Raw genomic sequence first — 26,241 nt, 5'->3', positions numbered from 1 at the left:
CTTTTTTTTCTATTTCTGGATGGTAGGAATGGAGTAAAAAACGCAAAAGCAGAGTTGGAATGAGAAAATCACACACACCTATGAGAAGCCAAAATGGGGGATGGAGCCAAAAGGAAGGACGTGGGAAAGATTACGTGGGTTGGATTTAGGAAGGAGGAGCCCCAGACCTGCCTGGAAAGGGTGTGATCCCTAAAGTTGCATTGCCCGGATAACTTTGATAGGATGTAGTTAGGGGAGTAGGGGCGCCCGCTCAAGCTCTCAAAACGGACCCCGCCCCCTTCCCAGCAAATCATAGCCTTCCTGGCCAGGATGCCCAGCAGCCACTGCAAAACAGCGCGCTGCAACCGAACACTATCTAGCCCCGCCTCCCTAACCGCCCATCACAGTTTCTCATTTTTATTGGCTTCCCCAACCGTCAGTCAGAGAATCCTCGTATCCGTTGGCTGCCCCCCTACCTACTCTCCGTTCCCTTGTAATGTGGTCTGGTCTCTTTGGGCACCGCACGCCTCCCGGAGCGGAGTTCCTTTCTTGGATTGGATAGCTCGAATGCCACTCTTCAGGGCGCCCCACTCTGATTGGCTGAGCGCGGCCGGACTCTCTCAGTTACCAGGCAGCGGGCTAGACTGAGGCTAGTTACCACGTCAGTGAGCTGACAGGGAAGGGAGCCGGCTCCACCGAGCGTCCCGGCCCAGTTATCCCGGCCTGGAGTGAGGTCTCAGCCTGCAGTTAGGATCGACTTCCAGAAAGCAGGCTCCTGCCGTCCTCTCACTGGCCGCCAGCGCCGGGGAAGCGGCCGGGAGACGGCTCCGGGGCCAGGCTGGACATGAGCTGCGGCTGCCGGCACTGGGACTAACTAGGCCCCGCCATTTTGGATCCGCTGACAGGTCAGCCAAGTCTCTTCCTGGAGTTGCAGCGTCGCGAAGGCAGCCTGCCGATGCCGTCAGGAATAAGGAGGAAGGGTCCTTCAGTTGGGCGGAGCGGGCTGGGCGGAGGGCTTTGGGAGGGGGAGGAATGAACGCAAAGGCCTGAGAGAGCTGGGGTGTGTGCAGGGGCCAAAGGTCAGGCTCCTGCCCCCGGAGGGGTGCTTTGCGGCTCTGTGGGTGCCAGGGTAATTCCTGGTGTTCTAGGCTTCATCTAGCCTCCCGCTCTTCTGAAGAATGCCGCTCTCAAAAACTGAAAGCAGACCTAAGGATGGTTTTCCGGGGTTTAGATGGTGAATCCTTCCGGATTCTGCAGACTGCCATGTCTGGGTAATCAGTTCCAGTACAACTGAAGTACTTCATTAATTCTGAAAGACGAGCCAGTGCAGTCCGGGTTAGGTAGTTAGAAGGCGTAGAAGAGTCGAGGCCCGCAGCCTGAGGAACTGCCTGTAAGATTTTCCTTATACAGGACAACCCAGCTGTCACCGTGGGTCTGTATGTAAACACTTTTTTTGGTGTGTTTTGGGTAGGCATTTACCCACTGTGACTAAGGATATGAGGTTTAATCACAAGGAAGCCACCCTGTTGTGATGCATTTGATTGAGAGCTGAGAGGGAGTTTGTATACTGATAAAGTTTGGCACACATCCGTAATCCCAGTACCTGGGAGGTGAAACCAGAGGGTCAGAGTTGAAGGTCACTCTATGCTACGTCTTGAGTTAGATGCCAGCCTGGGCTAAATGAGTCATGGGAGATGTTCTGCTCCTTGTGGTAGAGTCAAAGAAGCAGAGTGAATGATGGGGCAGAACCCCAAAGGGTGCGTGCAATCTATGGCCCAGTGATGACCTTTGGTGTCGCTGTGTTATAAAGTGGTGGGAGCTCATCAAAGGTAAAGAGCTCTTTAGAGATGAGAGACAGTGTAGTGTTTCTAGTGCAGAGACTCATACGCCTTTCTTTCAAGACTACTAGGCCCTAGTGTGGGCCTTGTGGAAGATATAAATGGAAAAATCTGCTTTGTGATTGCTCAGTTTGCATATGGTCTTGGCAATAATGGGGATGGGACCCTGGGGTCTTCCAAATGGCAGCCTAGCAGTGTGCCACTGAGCCATAACCATAGCTTGCTTTAGTGGTTTATTCTGAGCCATGGTCTTTGTAACCCATGCTGGCTGGCCTGGAAACGTTCTCAGTAGCCCTTGCCCTTGTGATCTTTCCCTACTTGCTGGGTTTACAGGCCTGCACCACCAGGTCTGGCTATAAATTTCTGAAGAGTAATGACATATGCTAGGTATAGTGACAGACACTTTCAGGGTTGAGGAAGAACATTTTGAGTTTAGGACCAGCCTGGCCTACATGATGAGATCCTGTCTCAAAAAAAAAAAAAAAAAAAAAAAAAAAAAGTAGCAAAGTTAGAAGTATAATCTGCCTAATCTGCCTAATTCCTTTCAGCAGATACTGGGCCCCTCAAAATATCATGCATCCCTGAGATTAGCTTAGTATGTGGTTAGGCTTTGTGGCTTGGCCCGGCCCTGGCAGTCAGTTGTACTTTTGCATGGTAAGTAGAAACAAGGAAGGTGGAATACTGTCTCTGGGTATTGGAAGGCAAATTATCTAGGAAGATACAATCCTTGAACCAAGTTGCTCTTACTAATTCTCTTTGCCCTTCTGTTATACACGTGTGCTAGGAAGAGAAGGAATAGTGCTTCTGATGTATATGTATATATGTAAAGCAAATGGGATGGGAATGGTACAGGACACTGCTTTTTAGAGATGTATCTCAGTGATAAAGCATTTGCCTACCATGCTAGTGAGGCCCTGGATTTGATATGGGGTAGAATGTAACTTTCTATGTAGGAATAACTTCACAAACATAAAGTGGTGTACACTACCCGGCTTATATGTTCCAGTCTTAGCTGTGATGCACATTGGGACAGTAGGCATTAAAACTACATTTTGGTAGCTGGTGTCAGTTCCAGTTGAAACTTAAAGTATTCTCTCACTCCCCTATGTTCTAAAAGTCAGGGGACTGCTGCTTCATGATAATATCCATAGTAGAGTGTTTATTCTGGCTACAGTGGGCAGCAGACAGGAAGAAGATACAGTTCCTGCTTGTGAGGAGATATAATCTGTAAACAGTGTTACTGGAAAGACCATTGATGCTCATACTCTGTACCTGTTGTTGAGTGTCACTGGAAAGACCATTGATGCTCATACTCTATACCTGTTGGTGTCACTTGAAAGACCATTGATGCTCATACTCTATCCCTGTTGGTGAGTGTCACTGGAAAGACCATTGATGCTCATACTCTATACCTGTTGGTGTCACTTGAAAGACCATTGATGCTCATACTCTATCCCTGTTGGTTGAGTGTCACTGGAAAGACCATTGATGCTCAAACTCTATCCCTGTTGGTTGAATGTCACTGATTAGAAAGACTATTGATGCTCATACTCTATCCCTGTTGGTTGAGTGTCACTGATTAGAAAGACCATTGATGTTGGGTTCATCATGGGGTTGAGTTGAATGAGAAGGTCCATTTTACCTTTATGCTGGAAGAGCTATGAAATAAATGTATTAAGTTACAATTCCTTTTTTTTAATGCTTCAACTGCATTTGTTTAATTAAAGAAAAATACAGTAGAGTGGTATGCTCCTTTGGAACTCCTGTAGCAGTGAAAATGATCACGGAGGTGATGATTTATTCCAGACAGTGAATGTGATCATAGAAGCAATGGTATAAATAATCGTGGAAGTATGAGGACAAATCTTTTTGTTGTTGTTTTGATTTTTGAGACAGGGTGTCTCTGTGTAGCCTTGGTTGTCTGTCCTGGAACTTGCTCTGTAGACCAGACTGGCTTCTAATTCAGAGATCAGCCTGCCTCTACCTTCTGAGTGCTGGGATTAAAGGTGTGCACTACCACTGCCTGGTTGAAGACAGATCTTATGAACAAGGGTGATAAATTTGAATTCATGTCAGGCAGATAATGTTAGTGACTGAAGTGAGTCAGGTTGAAAATGCATAGGAAGTGGCAGAGCCTGTAATATGCATGCCCACCTCTAATTTGAAGAAGGCAGCTGCTGCTTATTCATCAGGTGGCTGCTGTTTGGAGACTCAAGCACAGTGTGACTAGCCTTCCTATTTTTTTAGTACATAATAACTGTTCAAAGAGAAGATAGGCAGGCCGTATGGGACTATCACTGCCACTCTTAATGCGCCAATACTCACGCTGATTTTCTTTGTTCTATTCTGCCACTAGTCACCCTTATACCTAGTGTGTTCTGAGTGGTTGAAGATGAGGAATAGAGAGGAGCTTTGTTTCATTTTCATATCAAAGATGGGCAGTTTTGGATATGTCAGTGGCTTCCCCTGCATATGGTTCTGGAGATAGTCTCATGATCTCCAGAGAAGGAAGAGATGGCATGTGGAGCTAAGGCACACTGGACACCTGATTAGCAGGTTTGAGAGGACTTTCCGGCTGTGCCTGGTTAGATCAGAGTATCAGTTTTTTCCTGGTTCAACTTTCTATAACTCCTACTAATTTTCTGGTTCAGTAAGTTGTTTTTGTTTTTGGTGTGTGTGTGTGTGTGTGTGTGTGTGTGTGTGTGTGCCTCTTCCAAGCTTAGTAGTGTGTTTTGCTTGCATGTGCCATGTGTGTGCCTGGTGCATGTGGAAGTTAGAGGGAGTTGGATCCCCTGAAACTGGAGTTAGAAATATTGTGAACCACAATGTGGGTGCTGGGAATTAAACCAGGTCCTCTGTAAAAGCAACAAGTGCTTCTAACCACCGGCTATCTCTGCAACTCCCACCCCTGATTTGTTTGTTTGTTTGTTGTGTGTGTGTGGGGAAGGTCTCACTGTGCAGCCCAGACTGGCCTTGAGCTTGCGATCTTCCTTCCTTAGTCTCCCATTGCTGGGATTACAGGTGTGCATTGATATTGAGGTTTGTTTAAAAAGAGCTGTGTACATAGTGTTATGGACTGATAAAACAGATGTGCTCATACTGTCTAGGAGATTCAGTTAGTGAGGAAGACTTCATGAATAAACACCATCATTAAAACAGAATGTTTAGTGGATGTTAACCATGTTCAGTGTCATGGTTGGTGCCTTACAACAAACCCAAGGGAAAATGGCTTTACTTTGCAATGGAGACTTGTTCTTTTTGTTTCTGTTTGTTTTGTTTTGTTTTAATTTTTGTTTTTGGACAAGTTCTCAATGTTTAACCCAGGCTAGCCCTGAACACTTAATCCATCTGTTGATTACCACATGTAGCTACTGTGGGAAACTGTAAACAAAGGCTCAGTAAGATTATGAAACTTGGGTAAGGGTTATGGTTTTCATCTAGCCTGTATGTAGCCCTGGGTTCAGTCTCCAGCACTGGGGGTGAGGGGTAAGAAGAAAAAAAAGAAAAGTCTTGCCTATAGTTATTATGCAGTCAGGAACCCAGGTCTGTCTTGACTCTGAAGACTTTTTTTTCCCCTTGAGACAAGGTTTCTCTGTGGCTTTGGAGGCTGTCCTGGAACTAGCTCTTATTTCATCAGGCTGGTCTCAAACTCAGAGATCCGCCTGTCTCTGCCTCCCTAGTGCTGGGATTAAAGGCATGCACCACCACGCCCAGCTTGATTATTGATTTTTTTAAAAAAAGAGATTTATTTATTATGTATACAGTATTTTGTCTGCATGTGTCACTGCAGGCCAGAAGAGGGCACCAGATCTCATTACAGATGGTTGTGAGCCATCATGTGGTTGCTGGGAATTGAACTCAGGACCCCTGGAAGACCAGCCAAATGCTCTTAACTGCTAAGCCATTTCTTCAGCCCTCTGATTTTTGAATTTTAATGTGAATTGAGGAAGAGTTTACAAAAGTGGTCAAAAGGAGAGGACATTCTGAAAAGAAGGGAGTAGCATTTGCAAAGGCAAAGAGGGAGCAAACCCTGCCTTGAAGAAGACTGAGCATGGTATGTGTACATGCCTGTAAATCCCATTAATGAGGAGACTTGAGGCACAGGATCTTGAGTTCCAGGTCACCTGGGTTATATAGCAAGGCCCTCATCAAAAACAAACAAAACATTAACCAACCAACCCAAAACAATCCAGACCATCAGCAAAAGGGAATTTGCATATACCCATGCTCTGCCCTGCTAGTCTCCCCACACCTACTCTTTGCCAGAATTGTTTTATTTCTCTGAGATCTAGACCTAAAAGTGGAATTGTTGAGATAAAGGATATGAGGTTCTTTAACTTGCATGATGATCCTGAATTGTTATTCAAACTTATTGTATCAGTTTAGATATTCTCTAGCCATTTGATCTTTACTAAAGTATTGTCAGATTTATTGTGTTTTCGAGATAGTATTGTATTCTTTAGTTAGTCCAGTCTGGTTATAACTCGGTATGTGGCCCAAACTGGCCTTGAACCCCTGATGTCCTTTTTGCCTCTGCCTCCCAAGTTTTGGGACTAAAGGTGTGCCCACTATTGCCTGGCTTAATTATCTTTTTATATTAATTTGTTATTTATATTTTCTACTTTGGAAAATGCTTGTTCTATTCTTATTTCTTGTCAACTTTTTCTTTTTACATTTTCATGTGTATATGGTGTGTGTGTACATTTTTGTATGGTATGTGCACATGTGTGTATATGGAATCCCAAGGTTGATGTCCATAATCATCCCCAATCTTCCATCTTGTCACTGAGGCAGGGTCTTTCAATCAAATCTAGAGCTTGCCTATAGTCTTGCTAGCCAGCTTGCTTCAAGGATCCTGTTTTTGCCTTCTGAAGCTAGAACAGGTAGGCTACTGTGCTCACCTGGCATTTATATGGATTCAGGGGATCTGAACACTTGTCCTCACACTTGCTTGGCAAGTCTTTAAGAACTTATACATCTCCCTAGTTCTCTCTTTCTAATTTATTTATTTTGTGTATGTGCCATGGTGCACATGTAGAGATCTGAGAACATCTTGGGGAGTTGGTTCTCTTATTTCAGTAAGTAGGTCTTGGAGGTTAAACTTGTCAGGCTTGGTAGCAAGTGCTTTACCCACTGAGCCATCGCTGGGATGACTCCTCCTTTGAAAATTTTTATGTGTTTGCCTGCATTCATGTCTGTGCACCACATGTGTGCAATGCCCACAGATGCCAGAAGAGGGTGCTAGCTCTCATGGATGGTTGTTAGCCACCATGTGAATGCTAGGAATTGAAGCCAGGTCCTCTGGAAGAGCAGCCATTCTCTCTCCTGTGCCCTTCCTTTTGTTTTTGTGAGATAGGGTTTCTCTATGAAGCTTAGACTGGCCTCAGAACCTTTCCTCCCCTGCTTTATGTCTTGATTGCTGGAATTATAGATGTGTGCCACCATACCTGGCTTTAGTAGTATCATTTAAAAATATTTTTAAAAATGTTCTTGTGTACTGTGTATATTGAACACACCTGCCTCCATACCCACTTAGTGTCCCCTTTCTTGCTGCTTTTTCTCCCATTGGTCCCTGTGCACATACATGGTTTTATTTCTTTCTGAGATTGGCTTAATTCAGTTAGTGTGATGATCTCCAGTAGGATGTAAAAGTGTGTGGATAATACTACTGTGTTCTTTATGACTGAAGAACATCCCATTGTGTATATTTATAGACCACATTTTCCTCCTCCTTCCCTCTGTTGTCAGTCACCTAGGTTGATTCCATAATGAACCTATTGAGAATAGGGCTGCAGTAAACATTGATGTTCCAGTATCTCTGTGTTATGTTGTCTTGAAGTAGTCCTTAGGGTTAAATACCCAGGAGTGATACAGCAGGTCATATGAATGACCTATTTTTAGTGTTCTGAGAACCTCCATATTGACTTCTGTGTGGCTGCACTAGTTTACGTTCCACTAGCAATGTATAAAGAATAATTTTTTTACCCTGACTGTCTGAAACTTACTCTGTAGACCAGGTTAGCCTCAAACTTAAAGATCTACCTGCCTCTGCCTCTCAAGTATTGGGACTAAAGCATGTGCTACCATGCCTAGCTTGATGGTTTTCATGATTTTCATTTCCTGGGAATCCAATCTCTATAAAACATGCAAATTTAGCTACTTAAAAATTTTACTTTGGGCTGGAGAAATGTCTGAGCAGTTAAAAGCACTGGCTGATCTCCTAAAGGACCAGGTTTAGTTCCCAGCACCAACATGACAGAACACAGCTGTCTGTAACTCCAATTCCAGGGGATTTGGAACTTTTACATAGACATACATCAAGGCAAAACACTAATGCACATAAAATAAAAATAAGTATAATCTAAAAAATATCTGGGAGTTGATATGGCATGACTTTAATCCCAGCATTTAGGAGGCAGAGGCAGGGAGTTCAAGGTCAGCCTGGTCCACAGAGTGAGTTCCAGGACGGCCAAGGCTGTCTTCAAAAATAATAAAGCAGAACAAAATTTTAAACTTTTGTAATTTTTAATGTGTATTAATGTTTTGCCTGCATGTATGTGCACCTTGGGTGTGCCTATGGATGGTTGTGAGCCACTATATGGGTGCTGGGAACTAAATCTGGGTCTTCTGAAAGATCAGAAGATACTTAAACTCAGAGATAGTTCACCAGTTCTTTTCTTTTTTGGGACAGTGTCTCTCTGTGGCACAGAACTTGCTATGTGGGCCAGACTGGCCTTGACCTCACAGAGACTGGCTTGCCTCTGTTTCCTGTGTGCTGGGATTAAAGGCATATACCACCATACCCAGTTTTAGATGCTTTTTTTTTTTGTATTTATTTTTCTATATATGTATCTACAAAATATGTTATCATACTTACCATGGATGACTCCTAGATAAAACATCACAGTGAAACTTACAGAAGAATATATAAAATATTAATTACACATAAAATAATATTGTATATTATTCAATGTATATCAGTGAAATAAGAGTAAAATGTTAAGCTGGGCAGTGGTTGTATATGGCTTTAGTCTCAGCACTTGGGAGGCAGAGGCAGGCTGATCTTAAATTTGAGGCCAGCCTGGTCTACAACACTGTGTCAGAAAAAAGAAGAGTTAAATGTTAATAAACATTGTTACAAGCACTTTCCCTCCAGCTTGGTCCCACAGCTGCATCAGCCCCAAAATAACACACAGAGAGTCTATTAGTTATAAAGTTGTTGGCCAATGGCTAGAGCTTCTTATTGGCTAGCTGTCTTAAATATTAACTCATTTCTATCAATCTAAGTGTTTCCACATGGTCTTATCTTACTGGAGAGACGGTCTGAACCTCTTCTCTCTTGTCCTACATCTTGACTCTTATCTACTACATGTTCCATGATCCTCGTTGTCTCCTAGTTGCATTTATTGTGCTTTCCTATAGGCCAACAGGGCTTTATTCATTAACCAATAAAAGAAACATACATACACAATGATATCCCCCATCAAATGTTAGTTTTACAATAGTAAGAGCCATGGGCAAAAAAGCAAGGAAGATAGGATTGAGAAGTACTCAGTCTTCCCTTACACCACTAGTCTGGATGCTTGCTATTATGTGACTGTACCTTTTTGTATGGTAAATAGTCACATTTAAAAAATAAAAATGTAGTGTGTTTTGCAGTTTTTAAAAATAAATAGTGGTAGAAAGTCATACACTACAATCCCTTTTTTTTTTTTAACTTTGCAATAGTTCTTTTTATTTATTTTTTTTATTTATTTTTGAGATAGGGACTCACAACACAGATAAGGCTGGCTCGGACTCACTCATGAATACCAGTGTTATTTGAATTAGCACCATACCAGACCCTGAGGAGTTTTTATAATGGGAAGTGGCAAATTTGTTGTTACCTATTCCTAGGATGTACTCATGCCAAGAAAAAAGTATTTTTTGGGAAAGTGTTATGAACCCAGGTTGGTTTCCAATTTGCTGTTTTAATGAAGGATGACTTCTCTTTCTTGGTCCTTCTGCCTCTACCTATGGTGTGCTTAGATCACAGGTGTTCACCAATGATGTCTGGTTTATGTAAGTGGTGGTGGGGTTGAACCTAGAACTTTGTGCATACCAGGCAAGTGCTCGACCAGTTAAACTGCATCCTTAGTCTTCCAAGAAGAAAGTCTATTCTTCAATATTTTCACCTGGGGAAAGAAGTAAATATCGTTTCTAAGTGCCATTCAGGGCAGCAGAGGCAATCCTATAGTAGTTCCTTTGGAAGCAATTACGATACTCAATTAGCTTTCAGCTTTGTTTCAGAGATTCATAGATCATCAGCTTTGCAAAAGCATCTATTGTAGTCTTGAGGAGATTTCTTGCAATAAGTAAGTGGATGTGAGGGTTTAGAACTCCTCAGTGATCATGCAAGTTTCCTGGAGCTGTTGGCAGAATGGATGTATAGTATTTAAGTTGACAACATTAAATGGGGTTCCAAACCAAAGCCAAAACCCCCCTCTGAGACAGGGACTGACTATGTAGCCTTAGCTGTCCTAAAGGTCACTGTGTAACTTATGCTGGCCTTGAGCTCCCAGAGGTATGCCTGCCTCAGTCTCTCATGTGCTGGGATTAAGGGTACACACCACCACAGTGGGCTAAAACTGTTTTTAGCAATCTTCATTCTTTTATTTCTTTTGCTTATTTTAAAGAAATTTTTGGTCATTTGTGGCATAAACCTTTAACCCCTGAACTCAGGAGGCAGATTTCTGTGAGTTCAAGGCCTACCTGGTCTACATAGTGAGACTGTATCAAAACAAACAAACAAACAAACAAAAAAGTTTAGTCTTTTGCTTTTTTGAAACAAAGTCACATGTGCAGGCTGGCCTGGAATTTATTCACTATGAGGATTGGGCTGTCTTTGAACTTGCAGAGACCCACCTTCCTCTGTTTCCAGTGTTGGGATAAAAGGTACACACCATCACACTCAACTGCATTGTTGAGTTGTATCTTGAACAACTTGGAACTTCCAGAGACTTAGGACAGTAGATAATTAGATCCATAACTTAAGATAGACTTAATCTTAGTATTATGGGTGGAAAGTCAAATGACATTTCTCACATTGTTAGGCTAATCATGAGTATGCTTTGGGTGACCTAATTAATTAATTGGAAGTGCTGGGTTTTGGACCAAGTTCCTCATGAGTGATAGGCAAGTGTTCTATCACTAAGCTACATTCCCACTTTTTACTATTTTTATTTTGAGATAGGGTCTTGATAAGTTTCAATCCTGCTTCAGCCTTTCTAGTAGATGGGGTTACAGGTATGTGCCACCATACATGGCTAGCTATTTAAATAATCCCCCTTCTTGGGGCTGGAAAGATTGCTTAGTGGTTAAGAGAACTGTTGCTCTTCTAGAGGACCCAGGTTCAATTTCCAGCACCCACATGGTAGCTTATAACCATCTGTAACTCCAGTCCTAGGGAATTTGATGTGCCCTTTGGCCTATTCTGGTACTGGGTATGCACATGATACACAGATGTACATGAAGGCCGAACATTCATACACAGAAAATAAAAGGGAAAAAGCAGGCGCTATGTGGCATATGCCTTTAATTCCAGCACTTAGGAGGCAAAGGCAGGAAAATCTCTGAGTTCAAGGCCAGCCTGGTCGACAGATGGAGACCTAGGACAGCCAGAATTACACAGAGAAACCCTGTCTCAAAACAAAACAAACAAACAAAAAAACAAAAAACAAAAAACAAACAAAAAAAAAAAAAACTCCCCTCTAAAATCTCAACTAAACAAACAAAAAACTCTAAAGGGAAAAAATATTAACCAATCTTTTCTCTTCTACTGCTCTCGTAGGTTTTTCAGGATGGTGGATAAGAATATTTACATCATTCAAGGAGAAATTAACATTGTTGTTGGCGCCATCAAACGAAATGCGCGATGGAGCACCCATATTCCACTGGTAAGTGGGGGATGGGCAGACAGTCTGGTCACCGAGTTATTGTAGGGATCTCATCTTTGGTTAAAGCAACAGTCAGCCGTGTGTGTGTGTGAGATGAAAGAAGAAAGGGATGCAAAGGGGAGAAATAGGACCTCATGGAAGGACCACAGAAGAGGGAGAAAAGAACAGGGAGCTGGTTGGGTGTGGTGGTATATTCCTATAATCCTTGCATTTGGGCGGTAGAAGAAAAAGGATCATAAATTAAGGCTAGCTTTGGTTACATGCTGAGTTCAAAACTAACCTGGGCTACTTGAGACCCTGTCTCAAAAGCCAAAAAAAAAAAAAAAAAAAAAAAAAAAAGTTGAGGGGGACAGGGCTGGGGGCTGGAGAAATGGCTCAGCAGTTAAGAATACTTGCTAAGTAGGGTGTTGGTGTCACATGCTTTTAGTCCCAGCATGGGAGGCAGAGGCAAGTGGATCTCTGTGAGTTCAAGGCCAGCCTGGTCTACAGAGCTAGTTCCAGGACAGCCTCCAAAGCAATACAGAGAAACCGTGTCTCGGAAAAACCACAAAAAAAAAAAAAAAAAAAAAAAAAAAACAGAGAGAGAGAAAGAAAGAAAGAAAAGAATACTTGCTAATCTTTCAGTGAACTAAGTTTGGTTCAGCACTCATGTTAGTCAACCCACAACTCTATCTTCAGTTCTAGATGACCCCTTATTGTCTTCTGGCCTCTGTGGGTATCTGCATGCATACATGTACTATATACTCATGTAGACATACACACATACACATGAATAAAGGCAAATCTTAAAAGGGCAGGGGCTAAGGAGACAGTTAGCACAAGCAAGAGGCCTAGAGTTTGGATCCCCAAACCCATATATGGGATTACTGGCTATCCAGAGCTGGTAAAGTGGCTGAGGGGATAAGGCCTGTAACTTGAGCCTTGGAAGGCAGAGGCAGGGATACCTGGAGCAAGCTAGCTAGTGAGAGAGGCTATATCAGTGAACTCTGGGATTGATTGAGAGCTCTGCCTCTGGGGATAAGGTGAAAGAGTGATGGAGGTAGATGCCCAGTATTAACCTCGGCCTCCACATGTCTGTGAACACACATCCACATGAAAATGAAAAAAAACAACCATAAAACCAGTGGCTGGGAAGATAGCTTAGTGGGTTATATGTTTGCTTTGATAACCTGATAACCTGAGTTTGATCTTCGAAACCGACATAAAAATGGAAGGTGAGAGACCAGTTCCATAGAGTTGTCTGATTTCCATATGTGCATGTGATGTATACATACTTACACACGTACTATTTGTGATAAACAAAACAAATCAAAAGGAAAGGAAAGATGAGGGAATCTACTAGAGGGGAGTGGGGAACAGCTGGAGTGGCTGGGAGCATAGGAGAGGACAATGGGGTAGTAAATAAGAACAAAGTGTGATGACACATACATATGAACATACCACAGTCAAACACATTACATTTGTTTATTTATTTATATAGACAGGCTTCAAACTTAGTATGTAGCTGAGGCTGTCTTTAAACTCCAGATCTTCTTGCCTCCACTTCCTAAGTGTTAGGGTTACAGGTTTGCACCACCACCCCCCTCTAGTTGACACCCATTATTTTGTAGACTAACTTAAAAGAACAGCAGCTTAGGGCTGGCAAGGTGGGTGAGTGGATAAAGCTTGATCACTTTCTATTGCTGTGAAGAGACACTGTGACCTAAGCAACTCTTATGAAAGAAAGCATGTAATTTAATTTTGAGGGCTTGCAGTTAGTCTGTTATCCTCATGGCAGCGAGCATGCTGGCATACATGGTACTAGAACAGTAGCTGAGAGCCACATCCCGATCTGTAGGCATCAGACAAAGAGCAAAAATGGGCCTGGCATGGGCTGACACAGTTCCTCCAACAAGGCCACCTACTCCAACAAGGCCACACCTACTCCAATAAGGGACACCTACTCCAACAAGGCCACACCTACTCCAATAAGGGACACCTACTCCAACAAGGCCACACCTACTCCAACAAGGCCACGCCCACTCCAACAAGGCCACACCTACTCCAACAAGGGACACCTACTCCAACAAGGCCACACCTACTCCAACAAGGCCACACCCACTCCAACAAGTCCATACCTACTCCAACAAGGCCACACCTACTCCAGCAAGGCCACGCCCACTCCAACAAGGCCACACCTACTCCAGCAAGTCCATACCTCCTGAACCTTCTAATCCTCAAACAGTTCTCCCAGGTGACTGAGCCTATGGGGCATTTTCATTCAAACCACCACACCTGACCCAGGGTTCAATCCCTGGAACCCATGTGGCAGAAAAAGAGAAGTGATTCCCACATGTGTGTGTCCTTACATACACATACACGCAAATGAACATGACAAAATTCCCCTGAATTAATAATCATGTTTCCAGGAATAATGAGACTATTAGGAATTCAGAATTGTTCTTGGTATCCAAGGATGCTTCTGTTTTATTCCAATTGGCATCAGATTTATAGGCTTAACCCAAAATATGATCGCATTCTTCTCTCTGTACATGTATAATGTGTGTGTGTGTGTGTGTGTGTGTGAGAAAGAGAGAGAGAAAGAGAAAGAAAGAGAGAGCATGCCTGTAAAATCCAGAAGGTGTCAGCTCTTCTATAACTGGAGTTCCAGGGTTATGAGTGGCTAGGTGTGGGTGCTGGGAATTAAACTCAGCTGCTGTACTACCTCACTTGTCCCTTTTATAAATTAAGTTGATATTTGGGACTACTTTAGTATGCCTAGAAACATCAGAAAAACTTCTAATTTCCTAGGGTTATAATTCATTAGCAAGTTCATTCAAATTAGTTATTGATAATACATAGAGTATGGCTGGGTGATGATAATCTGTGCAGTGGAGTCTGCAAGCTTCCACACTCAGAGCAGAGCGGGTCATGCCTTGCCCATCAGATGAATGAGAAACTTCCTTCTACTGTTTAGGTCCCAGGAAGTCCATATGTCCATAAATGGGCTCAAGCTGGCCTAGGGCTAGTAGATAAAAGCTAGTATTCTTCAGGAACTTGTGAAATGGTTTTGTTGTTCCCAAAAGGAGCTCTCCCACCAGCTACTCTTCCTCCTCATAGTCCATATGATTTGTCTGCCCCCTGCTCTCTCAAGCTCTGTTGTTGTCTCTTGCTGTCTCTACTGTTCTCTGCCATTCTCCAGCTACCCTAGCCCTGGCCATGTCTAGTCCGTTTCTCTTTTCTGACTGCTCTGGACTCTTGTCTTTTTATCCATGATAAAACCCTTCTCCCTCATGGAATGGTCATGTTAGCAGTTTCTTTACTGTGCCCCTCACATATAGTTTTAAAGTTAGCTGCTTGTTGTTATTGTTGTGTGCACATATATATGTATATACATGTATGCATAGTTGTAGAATTGTGTGAACAAAATTTGGCACAATTATAAAAACAAGTTTAATGCTTTCTAAATAGTATTTTACCTGCTAAGCTATCTCTTTAGCCCCCAATCAGTGTTTTTGAATAAATAAATAAATAGTTTATTCTTGCCAAGTAAAAAAGTTCTAATATATATCTGTATCAGGTGTATGTATGAAATAAAAGTAGAGACATGTGGGTTCCTATACATACACATTTATATGAATGATTTTGTCACCCCCCCCCTTTTTTTTTTTTTTTTTTTTTTACTTTGGTTCCCTTTTTGTTTGAGAAACTTAAAAGTACCCTGGGGTGTCTAAGTATATAACCTAGGCATACAAATAAAACATTTACTGATACTAAATCATAAATTTATTTAGCCAGGTAGTGGTGGCTCATGCCTTTAATCTCAGCACTTGAGAGGCAGAGGCAGGTGAATTTATGTGACTTGAGGCCAGCCTGGTCTACAGAGCTAGTGTCAGGACAGCTAGGGCAGTTACCTAGAGAAACCCTGTCTCAAGAAACCAACACCCAACACTCACTCATTCTTGTGAATCACTGAGATGACTCAGAGGGTAGAGGTGCTTGCCGCCAAACCCGATGACCCACGCTTGATCCCCAGAATATATATAGTGGAAGGAGAAAAGCAACTCCTCAAGCTGTCCTCTGACTTTCACACTTACATCAAGGCCTATGTGTGCCCGTACATATGCATACACAAATCATTGTTTTAAAATCATTCTTTGATGCACATATAGTCTTACCATTTATTAAAGATAGAAGCATACTAATTAAGTTCATGTACTTATACTTACATAAAGAATTAACCATGGTTGAGTATTTGGCACTGCAGGATGTAGACCAGTGTCCTTGTTTTTCAGAGTTGATAGATATTTTGATTTTATAATTTTTGCTTTTTTGTTTTTCCAGACAGGGTTTCTCTGTGAAGTCTTGATTGTCCTAGAACTTTCTCTGTAGACCAGGCTGACCTCAAACTACAGGGATCCACCTGCCTCTGCCTCCTGAGTGCTGGGATTAAAGGTGTGCGTCACCACTGTCCAGCTGAATTTATAATTTTTAATGCTGACAAGCTATTTTGCATAATATGTAGTACAAAAATGGCAGGAGTATATTTAGGAACATTTCAGAAATTGTTAGAAATTCTTTTGTGGTCTTTTCTTTTTTCTCGTAGTTGTAAGCAAAGAATCATTTCATGACTTTTTTTTTAATGAACCTTATCAGTAACACAAACAGTAATTTTTAAAACCAAACATTCTAACATAATACAATACAAAGACTACTAATTTGATACTTGAATGCTGAGAAATGACAGTTGAAAAGTTTTAAATCTTTTTTCCATATCTAAGCTTGCATCATTTCTAGAGGAGCAGAACATTCTGTATGTACAGCAGAAGGACGTCAGCTCATGACACACACCAGTTTGAAATCTGAGCTGATATGTTTCAGGCATGCTCAGTGTGATACCAGGTGTGGCATGTGCAGTGCAAAGTGCGTGTTGTATGATCAGAACAGTGACTGCCAGCAGAGAAGTAAGGATGCTCATGGGGCATACTGCTTGAATCACCTTGCCCAGCTTTCAGGACACTTACCCTGCCCCCCAATATTCAGTTATGTGACTTACGAATGGGCTGTGATTCACAGAAGCTGGGTGGAGGCCAATGGGATGGCTCAGTGCACAAGCACCTGCCACCAGGCCTGATGACTAGAGTGTGATCCCCAGGATCTCGTGGTGGAAGGAAAGGAGAGAACCACGCCCACAGGTTGTCTGCTCACCATACCATCACGTGTGGACTGTGGCATGCACATGCATACAAAATAAATAAAATGTAGTAAAAAATGTTAAAAGGAATAAAAGGAACTGGGTTATAGATCAGCAGGGAAGAGCTTATTTCAGGCAAGCTCCCAGTGTCTCTGCATAGGAGAGAGAGGATCCATAGCTTAGTTTCTTTTCCTCAGAAGGAAAGCATACTGACTTTTCTGGTTGGATTCCGAGAAAAAGTTGTGATCTTTCATTTTCTCTGACCTATTTTGGACTAGTCATTTTTTTCTTGACCTGTGAATCTCTAGGATGAAGAACGGGATCCTCTGCTGCACAGTTTCAGTCATCTAAAGGAAGTCTTAAACAGCGTAACAGGTAAGGAGGTGCCACACGTAGGAAACAGAGTAACAGGTAAGGTCCACATGTACAGACTTACCTGGCCTCGTAAGAAATACATGTATTTGATTTACTGCAGGGCTAGACAAAATTTTCATATAAAGTATCATATGAGGCAAATAACTGAAAATAAGAGACCATATAGTAAACACTTCCACCTTTGTAGGCCGTGTGCAGCTCTGTGGCTGTCTGCTCCCCTGTGCACTCGCTCACTAGTCACAGGTAAGATGTACATGAGGTGTATGTATTTTTTTAAAGAAGTACACAGGTTAGATTTGGCTCATGGATAAAGCTTGCCATTCTCTATTTCGCTGCTTTCAGTTTTTGTTATATTTCAGTCTTCTTTGTCCTTTTATTTTCCTAATCAGATTAACTTTATGCAATATTCACATTTAGAATTTTCAAAGACACTCCCATATTTATTTTCCTTGTTAACTTTTACAGAAATGTTTGAAAGAAGCATGCCTCATGTCCCTGTCTCTGAAAGAGAGGGTTAGAGTGATATTCCTGAAGGCTGCTGATGTAGGTCTGTTTGCAGAGAGGTCATCTCCCATGAATAAGCCCTAGATTCAGTCCCTAACACCCTCTAAAACTGGCTGTGGTGGCATGTACCTTGTCTGCAATCTCAGGTCTCGGGGGGGAGCAGCCAAGAGCTTCAGAAATTCAATATCATCCTTTGCTATATACCAGTTTTAGGCCAGCCTGAGGTACATGAAATTCTATCTCAAATTTAAAAAAAACAAAAAACAAAAAACAAACAGTACACCAAAGGTGATTTATCTAATTCTTAGAAGTGGAATGGAGTAAATTTTAGACTTCTGATACCTGCTTTAGTGTTCGTTTCCCATGCTGTACCTTACTCTGGCACATTTAATTAGAGGGGACTATATATTCAAAGTGCCTTTTATTGTATGTGTGGGAAAAGAGGATGATGGAAGAAAAAAAGTCAATACCTGTGTGGTTTTTGTTGTTGTTAATAATAATTATTATTTTTTTAATTTTACCCTTGTGTGTGTGTGTGTGGTTTTTTTTTTTTTTTTTTTTTTTTTTAAGGCAGTATAGATAGACTAAAAGGGAATGCCTCAGAACTGTGTTCCTATGTTGATTCTAAAGGGCTCTTGGAGTGTAACCTTGGAATGCTGTTTGGTAGTGGGACCATAATCGAACAGTATTTAGACTTCAACAAATTAAATAAACAATATATGAAAAAAGTTCCTTATTTTATGAGAAATACATGAGAAAGTTTGGAGAACATTTCTTAATTTCCCAACCATGGACTGAAGTTATCTATAAAGGAACAAATTTCACTTAATTAAAAAGTTTTTAAAATTTTAGTGTATAAGCGTGTTGGCTTGCTCCTGTAATCTAAGCCCTCAGGATGAGACTGAAGGAGTGCTATGAATTTGATGCAAACGCTGGCCACATAGTAAGTAACACCACTACATACGTATTGAGACTTTCTTCCTTTATTGTCCTCACATTCACCTCACCGTACAAGGTACTTTTGTGTACACTGACTTCCAGGAGTCTGGGCTATACAATGAGGTCTTAAACAAGCAAGCAAATAGAGTGGTACAGACTTGTAATCTTCATAGAGGAGCCTGAGGCAGGAAGATTGAAAGTTTAAGACTTGTCTAGGCTATAGAATGAGTTCAAGGCTAGCCTGGGCAACTTAGTGAGTCCGTCTCAAAACAAAAAAAGTACAAATTGAGTGGAGATACAGCTTAATGGTAGTATACTTAGGTTCTATTCCTAGTGGTAGACAAAGAAACAAATAAAAAAGAACTAGTTAGGGAAATCAATATAGGCAATGGCTCAGTGGTTAAAATGAGTTCTAGTACTCACATTGGCTCAAGATCACATGTAACTCCTTGAGTGCTGACATTAGAGACATCTGCTACCAATCATCCTAGCATCCCCCCCCCTTTTTTGTAATAGAGGAACTTTTACAGACATAAGTGCATGCATATATTTCCTGTACAAGGAATTAAGAACCTTGTCTCCAGTAAAGATGGCTAAGTCCATACCAGTTATTCTCACAGATATATATGTCTTTGAAAGTATTTGTAGTCAGTATTTACACAAACTGTGATATCTTCATTCCCTACAATCAGGAGTACAGAATTTGTATATTGTTACTTTGATGAGAAAAGTATCAGTGAAGGGGACTTGATTGTTCCTCTCAGTCATTAAAGGCTGTTAGATCATTTCAGGGGGTTCTTCTGGAGTTGAGGCAGATGTGTGGTTTCTGTGAGGAGTTTCTTTGGAGTGAAGAAAATGTTTTATGGTTGTACAACTTTGAAAGTATATTAGAAACCACTGAGACATATACTTCACAAGGATACATTTTATGGTACGTGAGTTGTAGCTTAGAATGTGTTTTTCTTTAACGTAATCAGAGTTTTGTTGTGCTGCCCAGGCTTGCCTTGAATTTCTGGACTCAAGGATGTGTTTATTAGCTTCCCAAGTAGCTGGGACTATGGGTGTACACCACTGCATCTAGCTTTATAGTCCATTTAAAAAATCAAATGTAATCTACAAAATTAGTGCATTCACATTTCTTAGGGCTCAGAGCTCTGGAAGGAAGACTTTGGGTGAAGTCATGGCCGAGCTTTGAACCCATTGCCCAGCAAAGGCAGCGTAAGACTCTGTTCATCCTCTTGGCCACTTTGTCCTATGTCTCTCTCATTAACTCAGGGAAGCACATGGCTTTTATATTTAAATTTATTCAAGCTGTAATCTTTGACATTTGAGTTAGCTTTTAGTACAGTTTTGCATTTATAGTAATATATATTATGTATTTTCTCTATCCCCAAAGAATCCCTTTTAATCTTTTCCGGATGCAAATTTCAGGCTGTCTTGTCCCATCTCTCCTCTCTCGCTCTCTTCCCCCTCCCCCACAGAGTGTGTTTGATCAGGTGTGGCAGGAATATCCACTGTCAAGCTGCGCCCTTTATATTAGTCAATATTATCCTTCTCCCCCCTCCCTGTCTGTCTGTTCCTTTGGGCTTTCCCAGTTGATTTATAATTTTGGAATTCTCATCGGAGTCTGTAATACAGTTTGTTCATTATTTAACCAAAACCTGTTTAATGAGCAGAGAGAGGCAATGTAAATGTTAGACATGTTGCAGTGATGTACCTTTGTGCTTCTCAGAACGGGTGGGTAGTTAACTCTGTGCTGCCTGCAGGGCTGGGGGTATCCTGGGCTTAGGGCCAAAAGGGCCACTGTGGGAGTAGGTAGAGGCCCTTTTGTCCCTAAGTGGCCTTTGTGTCTGCCCAAACCCGGCTGTAGCTTTAGATTCCAATGACACACTTCCTTTTACCCTTCTAGTAATCTTATGGGGCTCTGGCAAAATACTAGAGTTAATTTAGCCTCATGGCTAGACCCTGTGGTAACCTGAGTGGCATGGAATGGGGGCATAAAAAGGAAGGTTTAAAAAGAGATGACAGTGGAGAAGAATGAGTCTGACTCACATGGTCTGTGATCTTTAGTTAATTTCTTGCCAGACTAGATAAGTCTTTGCAAGTCTTAGTGCCCTTATCTACTATAGTTTTATGGAATGAGCTTTATTCAGTTGTGATTATAGTGTTTGGTTGTGCTTATTTTTATCCAGATTTAGGCTGTCCTTTTCCTTGGTCTTCAAGCACATCTCCCATATATGTATATGTGTTTATGTGTGTGCACATATTTGTAAAAAGGGATTCTTTGCTAGAAAAATCATAGATTTACAGCAGAAAGAAGTATTCTAAAAATTCCACAACAAAAATTTCTTATAGGGTTCCCCCCCACTGTGGATGTACCCATGCCCTTGTACATGTTAGACAAGTACTCTTACCACTTAGCTGCATCCCAGCTTTGTTTTTATTTATTAATTTAGACAAAGTCTTACTTTATAGCTCAGAGTGGCTTCAAAATCAGAATTCTCTTACCTCCACCTCCCAAGAGATGGGATTATAGGTGTTTGCTACCATGTCCATCTGGGGCCATCTCTTAATGGCATTAAAGCCTTCAGGGCTAGGCTTGAGGAAGACACCCCCCCACAACATATGTGTGTGTGTGTGTGTGTGTGTGTGTGTGTGTGTGTGAGAGAGAGAGAGAGAGAGAGAGAGAGAGAGAGAGAGAGAGAGAGAAGAATATTTTTGAGTGTGAGTATGAGTGTTTTTGGAGTTACTTCCGGGCCTTTTTAGATTTACGTGCTGCTTTGATTATCAGATTATCATACTAGGGAGTCCAGTATAAACACAATGGAATTATTCTTGTTTTCTGAACCTCTTCTTTTTCATTCTCTGAGATTTGGATTCTTTTCCTGAGTTACAGGGTTGCTTCTTGCCAGTATTTCCTGAATATCTGCTATGAGCCTGGTGTTTTCCTTAGGCTCTTAGGTATTGAGTCTATAATAACTGAGAGATAGATATAGAGATAGAGAGAAAGAGAGAGAGAGAGAGAGAGAGAAAGAGAGCGAGAGAGAACAATAGAGTGAGAACCAATGTGTGTGTGTAGACAGTAGAGTGAGAACCAACGTGTGTGTGTGTGTGTGTGTGTGTGTGTGTAGAATCAAACGTGTTACAAGACCAATGGCTCTGACCGTTGTGAAGCTACTTGTGATCGTTGTTCTATTCCATGTGACCCTCACTAGCTATGGAGAAGATGACAGGGAGTGAGAGCAGTTTGCTGTGACCGTTCTGTCTTCCTCTCCCTCTCTTTTGCAATTGCTGTTTGTCACAGGGTGCTCTTCCCAGTGCTGAGATTACAGGATTGTGTTGCCATGCTCAGCTTGCTGCTGTCTTTTCTTGTTTCTTTGAGTAACAAACAAGCCAAGGAGAATGAACAAAAATTGTGTTTTTCAATTTAGCTTTTCATGTAAAGCTGTTATGACCAAAACTTAGATGTTTCCAAAGGCATCAGTGGATTGCACAGAATACTTCTTAGGGATGGGATATTTCTTTACTGAGCTAACTGGGATACCAGGAACTAACATACTTGAATTTAAGGGGGGAAAAGCAGGTGCCTGGAGAAAGTGGATGTGTTGGCGTTTATTTAAATATAGTTTATCTTGGACAAACACACCTGTAGGGTACAGTCTGTCTCAAGCTTTTTGAATTCAGAATCTGAGCTAGGAGGTTTGAGTACATCTACCCTCCAGAGGTTTCAGAGAACATTTAAACAGAGTCTGGAAGCCAACCAGGGAGGAACTATGACTTAACACCTGTCTGGCCTAGGCAGGCGTCTTAGACATAGCTGCCTAGTTGGGGAAAAAAAAAAAAACCCGTTCAAGAATGCTCATACCTCAGGCTTCATTTGGAAGAGGAGAGAAGTACAGGGAAAAGATGTTTTAGGAGTAATATGGAGTATAATAATAGGAGTATACATTATATGAAAATTACTAGATATATTTTCTGTATTGATTGAATGTATATACTCATTTTTTCTATAGGGGTTTAATTGTTTGGGGAATAGCAGAATAAGTGATATATCATTAGCCAGCATATGACGAGTGATAAATGAGTTGATGACTGTGTTTCACTTGGAACTGAACTTTTTGCTTTCTTTTAGGTTTGATGTAGGATCTTGATATGTAGCCCTGGTTGATGGGATTCACTGTATAGACCAGGCTAGCTTGGCACTCAATAGATGTCTTCTGAGTTCTGAGATTAAAGGCATGTACCACTATGCCTGGCTAGAATTGAACTTTTGAATCATCTAAGGTATAACAGAAAGCTACTTTGTTTTCTTTACAAGAAATTAAAGAACCATGTTTGGCAAATAAATTTATATAAAAGGCTGAATATTGGAAGGGTCAAAGTTGTGCAAATATATGTACTTACTATACCCCTTTTTTACTTTCTTGGTTTATAATAGAACATAAGACCATTTGTAATGGAACTTAAGACCATTTTATGTACACACACACACACACACACACACCATAAGATTGATGAACATTTTAGAATATGGCTTGATAGCTTGATAGCTGGGCAGAATGCCTATAGTTCCAGCTGTTTGGGAGGTAGAGGCGGTTCAAAGCATGACTGGATAACAAAATGAGACTTTGTTTAAAAAAAAAAAAAAAAAGGATACGAGACCCTGCCTCAAAAATAAGGTGGAGAAAGCCTGGTAGTAGTGGCACACACCTTTAACCCCAGCACTTGGGAGGCAGAGGCAGGCAGATCTCTGTGAGTTTGAGGCCAGCCTGGTCTACAGAATGAGACCCAAGACAGCCAGGACTACAGAACACAGTGAAACCCTGTCTCAGGAGAAAAAAATAAGGTGGAGCACAGTAGATGACACCTGATAGTGACTTTTGGCCTCTAGGTGCCTGTGTACCACACCGGAAACTCTTATACACATGAACATGGACACACATAGGAGGGGAGTAGAAGTGAATGAGTAAAGACCCTTGAGAATAGTTAGCTGGGTATGGTGGTGCATGCCTGTTATTATAAGGGAGGCTGAAGCAGGTGGATCATACATTTGAAGGCCAGCCTGGTTCATACAGTGAGTTCCAGGAAAGGATGGATTCATAGTGAGACCCTGTCTCAGAGGGAGGAGGGTAGGGGAGAGAAGAGAGCTCTGTATACTCTTGCTTCTTGTGGGTACAGCTCTGCCCTTACTTTCCATAACACCTGTATATACATAGCAGGATCAAGTCTGGCTGGTAGGAATTCATGTTTTCCTCAACCATACAGAGGTTTGTAAATAGTAGTAGTAGTCGTCATCGTAGTAGTAGTAGTAATAGTAGTAGTAGTAGTAGTAGTAGTAGTAGTAGTAACTCACTGTTAATATCAAAAACAGAGGCAAAGGTACCTAAGTACTTTGTAGCATAGTTTGTAAACATTGTAGCAGAATGGTCTATGTTAGGTGTCACAGTCATGGGGGTTGCTTTCATTGCCATTGTCCTCTTTAGCACATCGATCTCTTGAGGTCTGATACATCTCCCTGGGTATATGCCCAACTCACTGTGTCAGCAATCAGTTGAGTTAAAAAGAAAATAAAAGAAGAGAGAGAGAGAGAGAGAGAGAGAGAGAGAGAGAGAGAGAGAGAGAAAGCCAGCTGTTCTTTTGTTTTTAACAAGGAGGCAGGCAGATTCCCTCTCTTCCACACCCACTGAAACTCAGGGCAAATGCCAGAAGGATTTCCGAGAAAACCAAATGTGAAGTCCTATCAACATGTAGTTTTAAGGAGGAAAGGTAGTGAAGAGTTTGTTTTACTACTTCCCCCACCTGCTGCATGTTTATAGGTCCTTAATTGACCACCCTAGTTTCTGAAATAGGGTAGGGTATGTTTATGGAAAAAAATACTTTTTTCTTCTCCTGATAGCCATTAGAAGAGTTAGATGTATAGCAAAATACAAATTAGAGCCCTTCAGCTCAGATCACTGTGGAAGCTTGTGGTAGGTGAGGGGCTCTGACTAATTTATGTCCTCAGTTTTGCCTCAGGAAGTCAGCAGACAGCTATTACCCACTTTAGTTTGTTGAAAAACCTTTTGGACTTAGATGGACAAGGACTCCTGGATGGCTGCTGGCTGGCCCCTTACTGCACATCACTTCTGGAACACTGTTAACACTGCTACCATTGTAGGCCAAGTTATGAAGGGCTGCCACATGTGCACAGAATACAGTTCCTTGTTCCACGCTTATTGAGCAATTACTCGTCAGTTTGTGGAATTCACATTATTGCCTCAAGTTTCTGGCCTTGTGTGCACTGTGGGTATTTTGGAAGTAGCCTGATAGACTGTACATCACAAGGCAATAAATCGGCATTGGATTTGGTGGAAAGGCAGGGCCAGATGTAGTGTAGGAGGAGCCTTCTCTAGTCATCCATGCAGCTGCTTCCTCATATCCCCTATTTCAGAAAGCAGCTTAAGAATTGGAGGGTAAGGGTGGATGGAGACATTGATTAGAGAGGTAAAGGATCAAAAGGACTTCAGTGTTGTCTAGGATTGGCTTTGGATTGGGAAAAGTCCTTAAAGATAGGAACAAACAAGATTTCCCTGATACTGTTAAGGATTTTCCTATTAGTTATTTTTGTTAAAGTAAAGCAATTGATTGGCAGAAAAAAAAAAACCTGGAAAAAACACTCATTCCATGTGAAGGTTTGTTTTCTTTGTGTAAATAATAGATTTAAGAAAACTGCCACCTGTAATGAGTCTTTCTCTGTCCTGCCAGCCAGCCTCTAAATAAAGACAGGGAGACTTCTTATTAGTTATGAAAGTTCAGCCTGTAGTTTAGGCTTGTTCCTAATTAGCTCTTATAACTTAAATAAATGAAATATTTGTAGCTAAATTATAACTAAAATAAATTAACTCATTTATATTAATCTATGTTCTATCATGTGTTATTTTTCTTCTATCTTGTATCTCCTGTTTCCTCTCTGTTTCCTGGCTTCTCCTGCCCTCAATTCCTCCTCCTCTTCCTTTGTCTCTCAGGAAATCCAGGCTATACCTCCTGCCTAGTTATTGGCCCTTCAGCTCTTTATTAAACCAATCACAACAATGTGTATTCACACAGTATACAAATATCACACAACAGGCACCGGGGACTGGAGAGGTGGCTCAGGGGTTACGAGTACTGGCTGCTTCTCTAGAATTTAATTCCCAGCACCCACATGGCAATTCATAATTGTCTGTAACTCCAGTTCCAGGGAATCCATGACACTAGGCATGCAGTTGGTGCTCATATATGCATGCAGACAAAATATACATATACATGAAAAATAAAAATAAATCCCTTTTTTTTTTCTTCTTCAAGACGAGGTTGACCCGGAACTAGCTTTGTAGATCAGACTGGCCAGGGACTCACAGAGATCCACCTGCTTCTGCCTCCCAAGTGCTGGGATTAAAGGCTTATGCCACCATACCTGGCCAAAAAAAAAAAAAAAAATAAAATAAAATAAAATAAATCTTAAAAAGGAAGAAAAAAA

General features: G+C 41.5%; 1 protein-coding gene across 1 annotated transcript in view; it reads left to right on the top strand.

The window, feature by feature from the left end:
- The first annotated feature begins 771 nt into the window (after positions 1-771).
- The window catches only part of Gbf1 (golgi brefeldin A resistant guanine nucleotide exchange factor 1), a 122,230-nt gene continuing 96,760 nt past the window's right edge, over positions 772-26,241 (top strand). Inside the window, exons 1-3 of the mRNA XM_051199999.1 lie at positions 772-884; positions 11,647-11,752; positions 17,234-17,300. Coding sequence (XP_051055956.1) covers positions 11,657-11,752; positions 17,234-17,300 — 163 coding nt within the window. The 5' untranslated portion in view covers positions 772-884; positions 11,647-11,656. The remainder of the gene's footprint in view (positions 885-11,646; positions 11,753-17,233; positions 17,301-26,241) is intronic.

The sequence above is a fragment of the Phodopus roborovskii genome, unplaced genomic scaffold (genome assembly GCF_943737965.1).
Source record: "Phodopus roborovskii unplaced genomic scaffold, PHOROB, whole genome shotgun sequence".
NCBI classification, from domain to species: Eukaryota; Metazoa; Chordata; class Mammalia; order Rodentia; family Cricetidae; genus Phodopus; species Phodopus roborovskii.
Note: the sequence above shows the minus strand (reverse complement) of the source record. Positions and strands in the feature narration are given on the sequence as shown.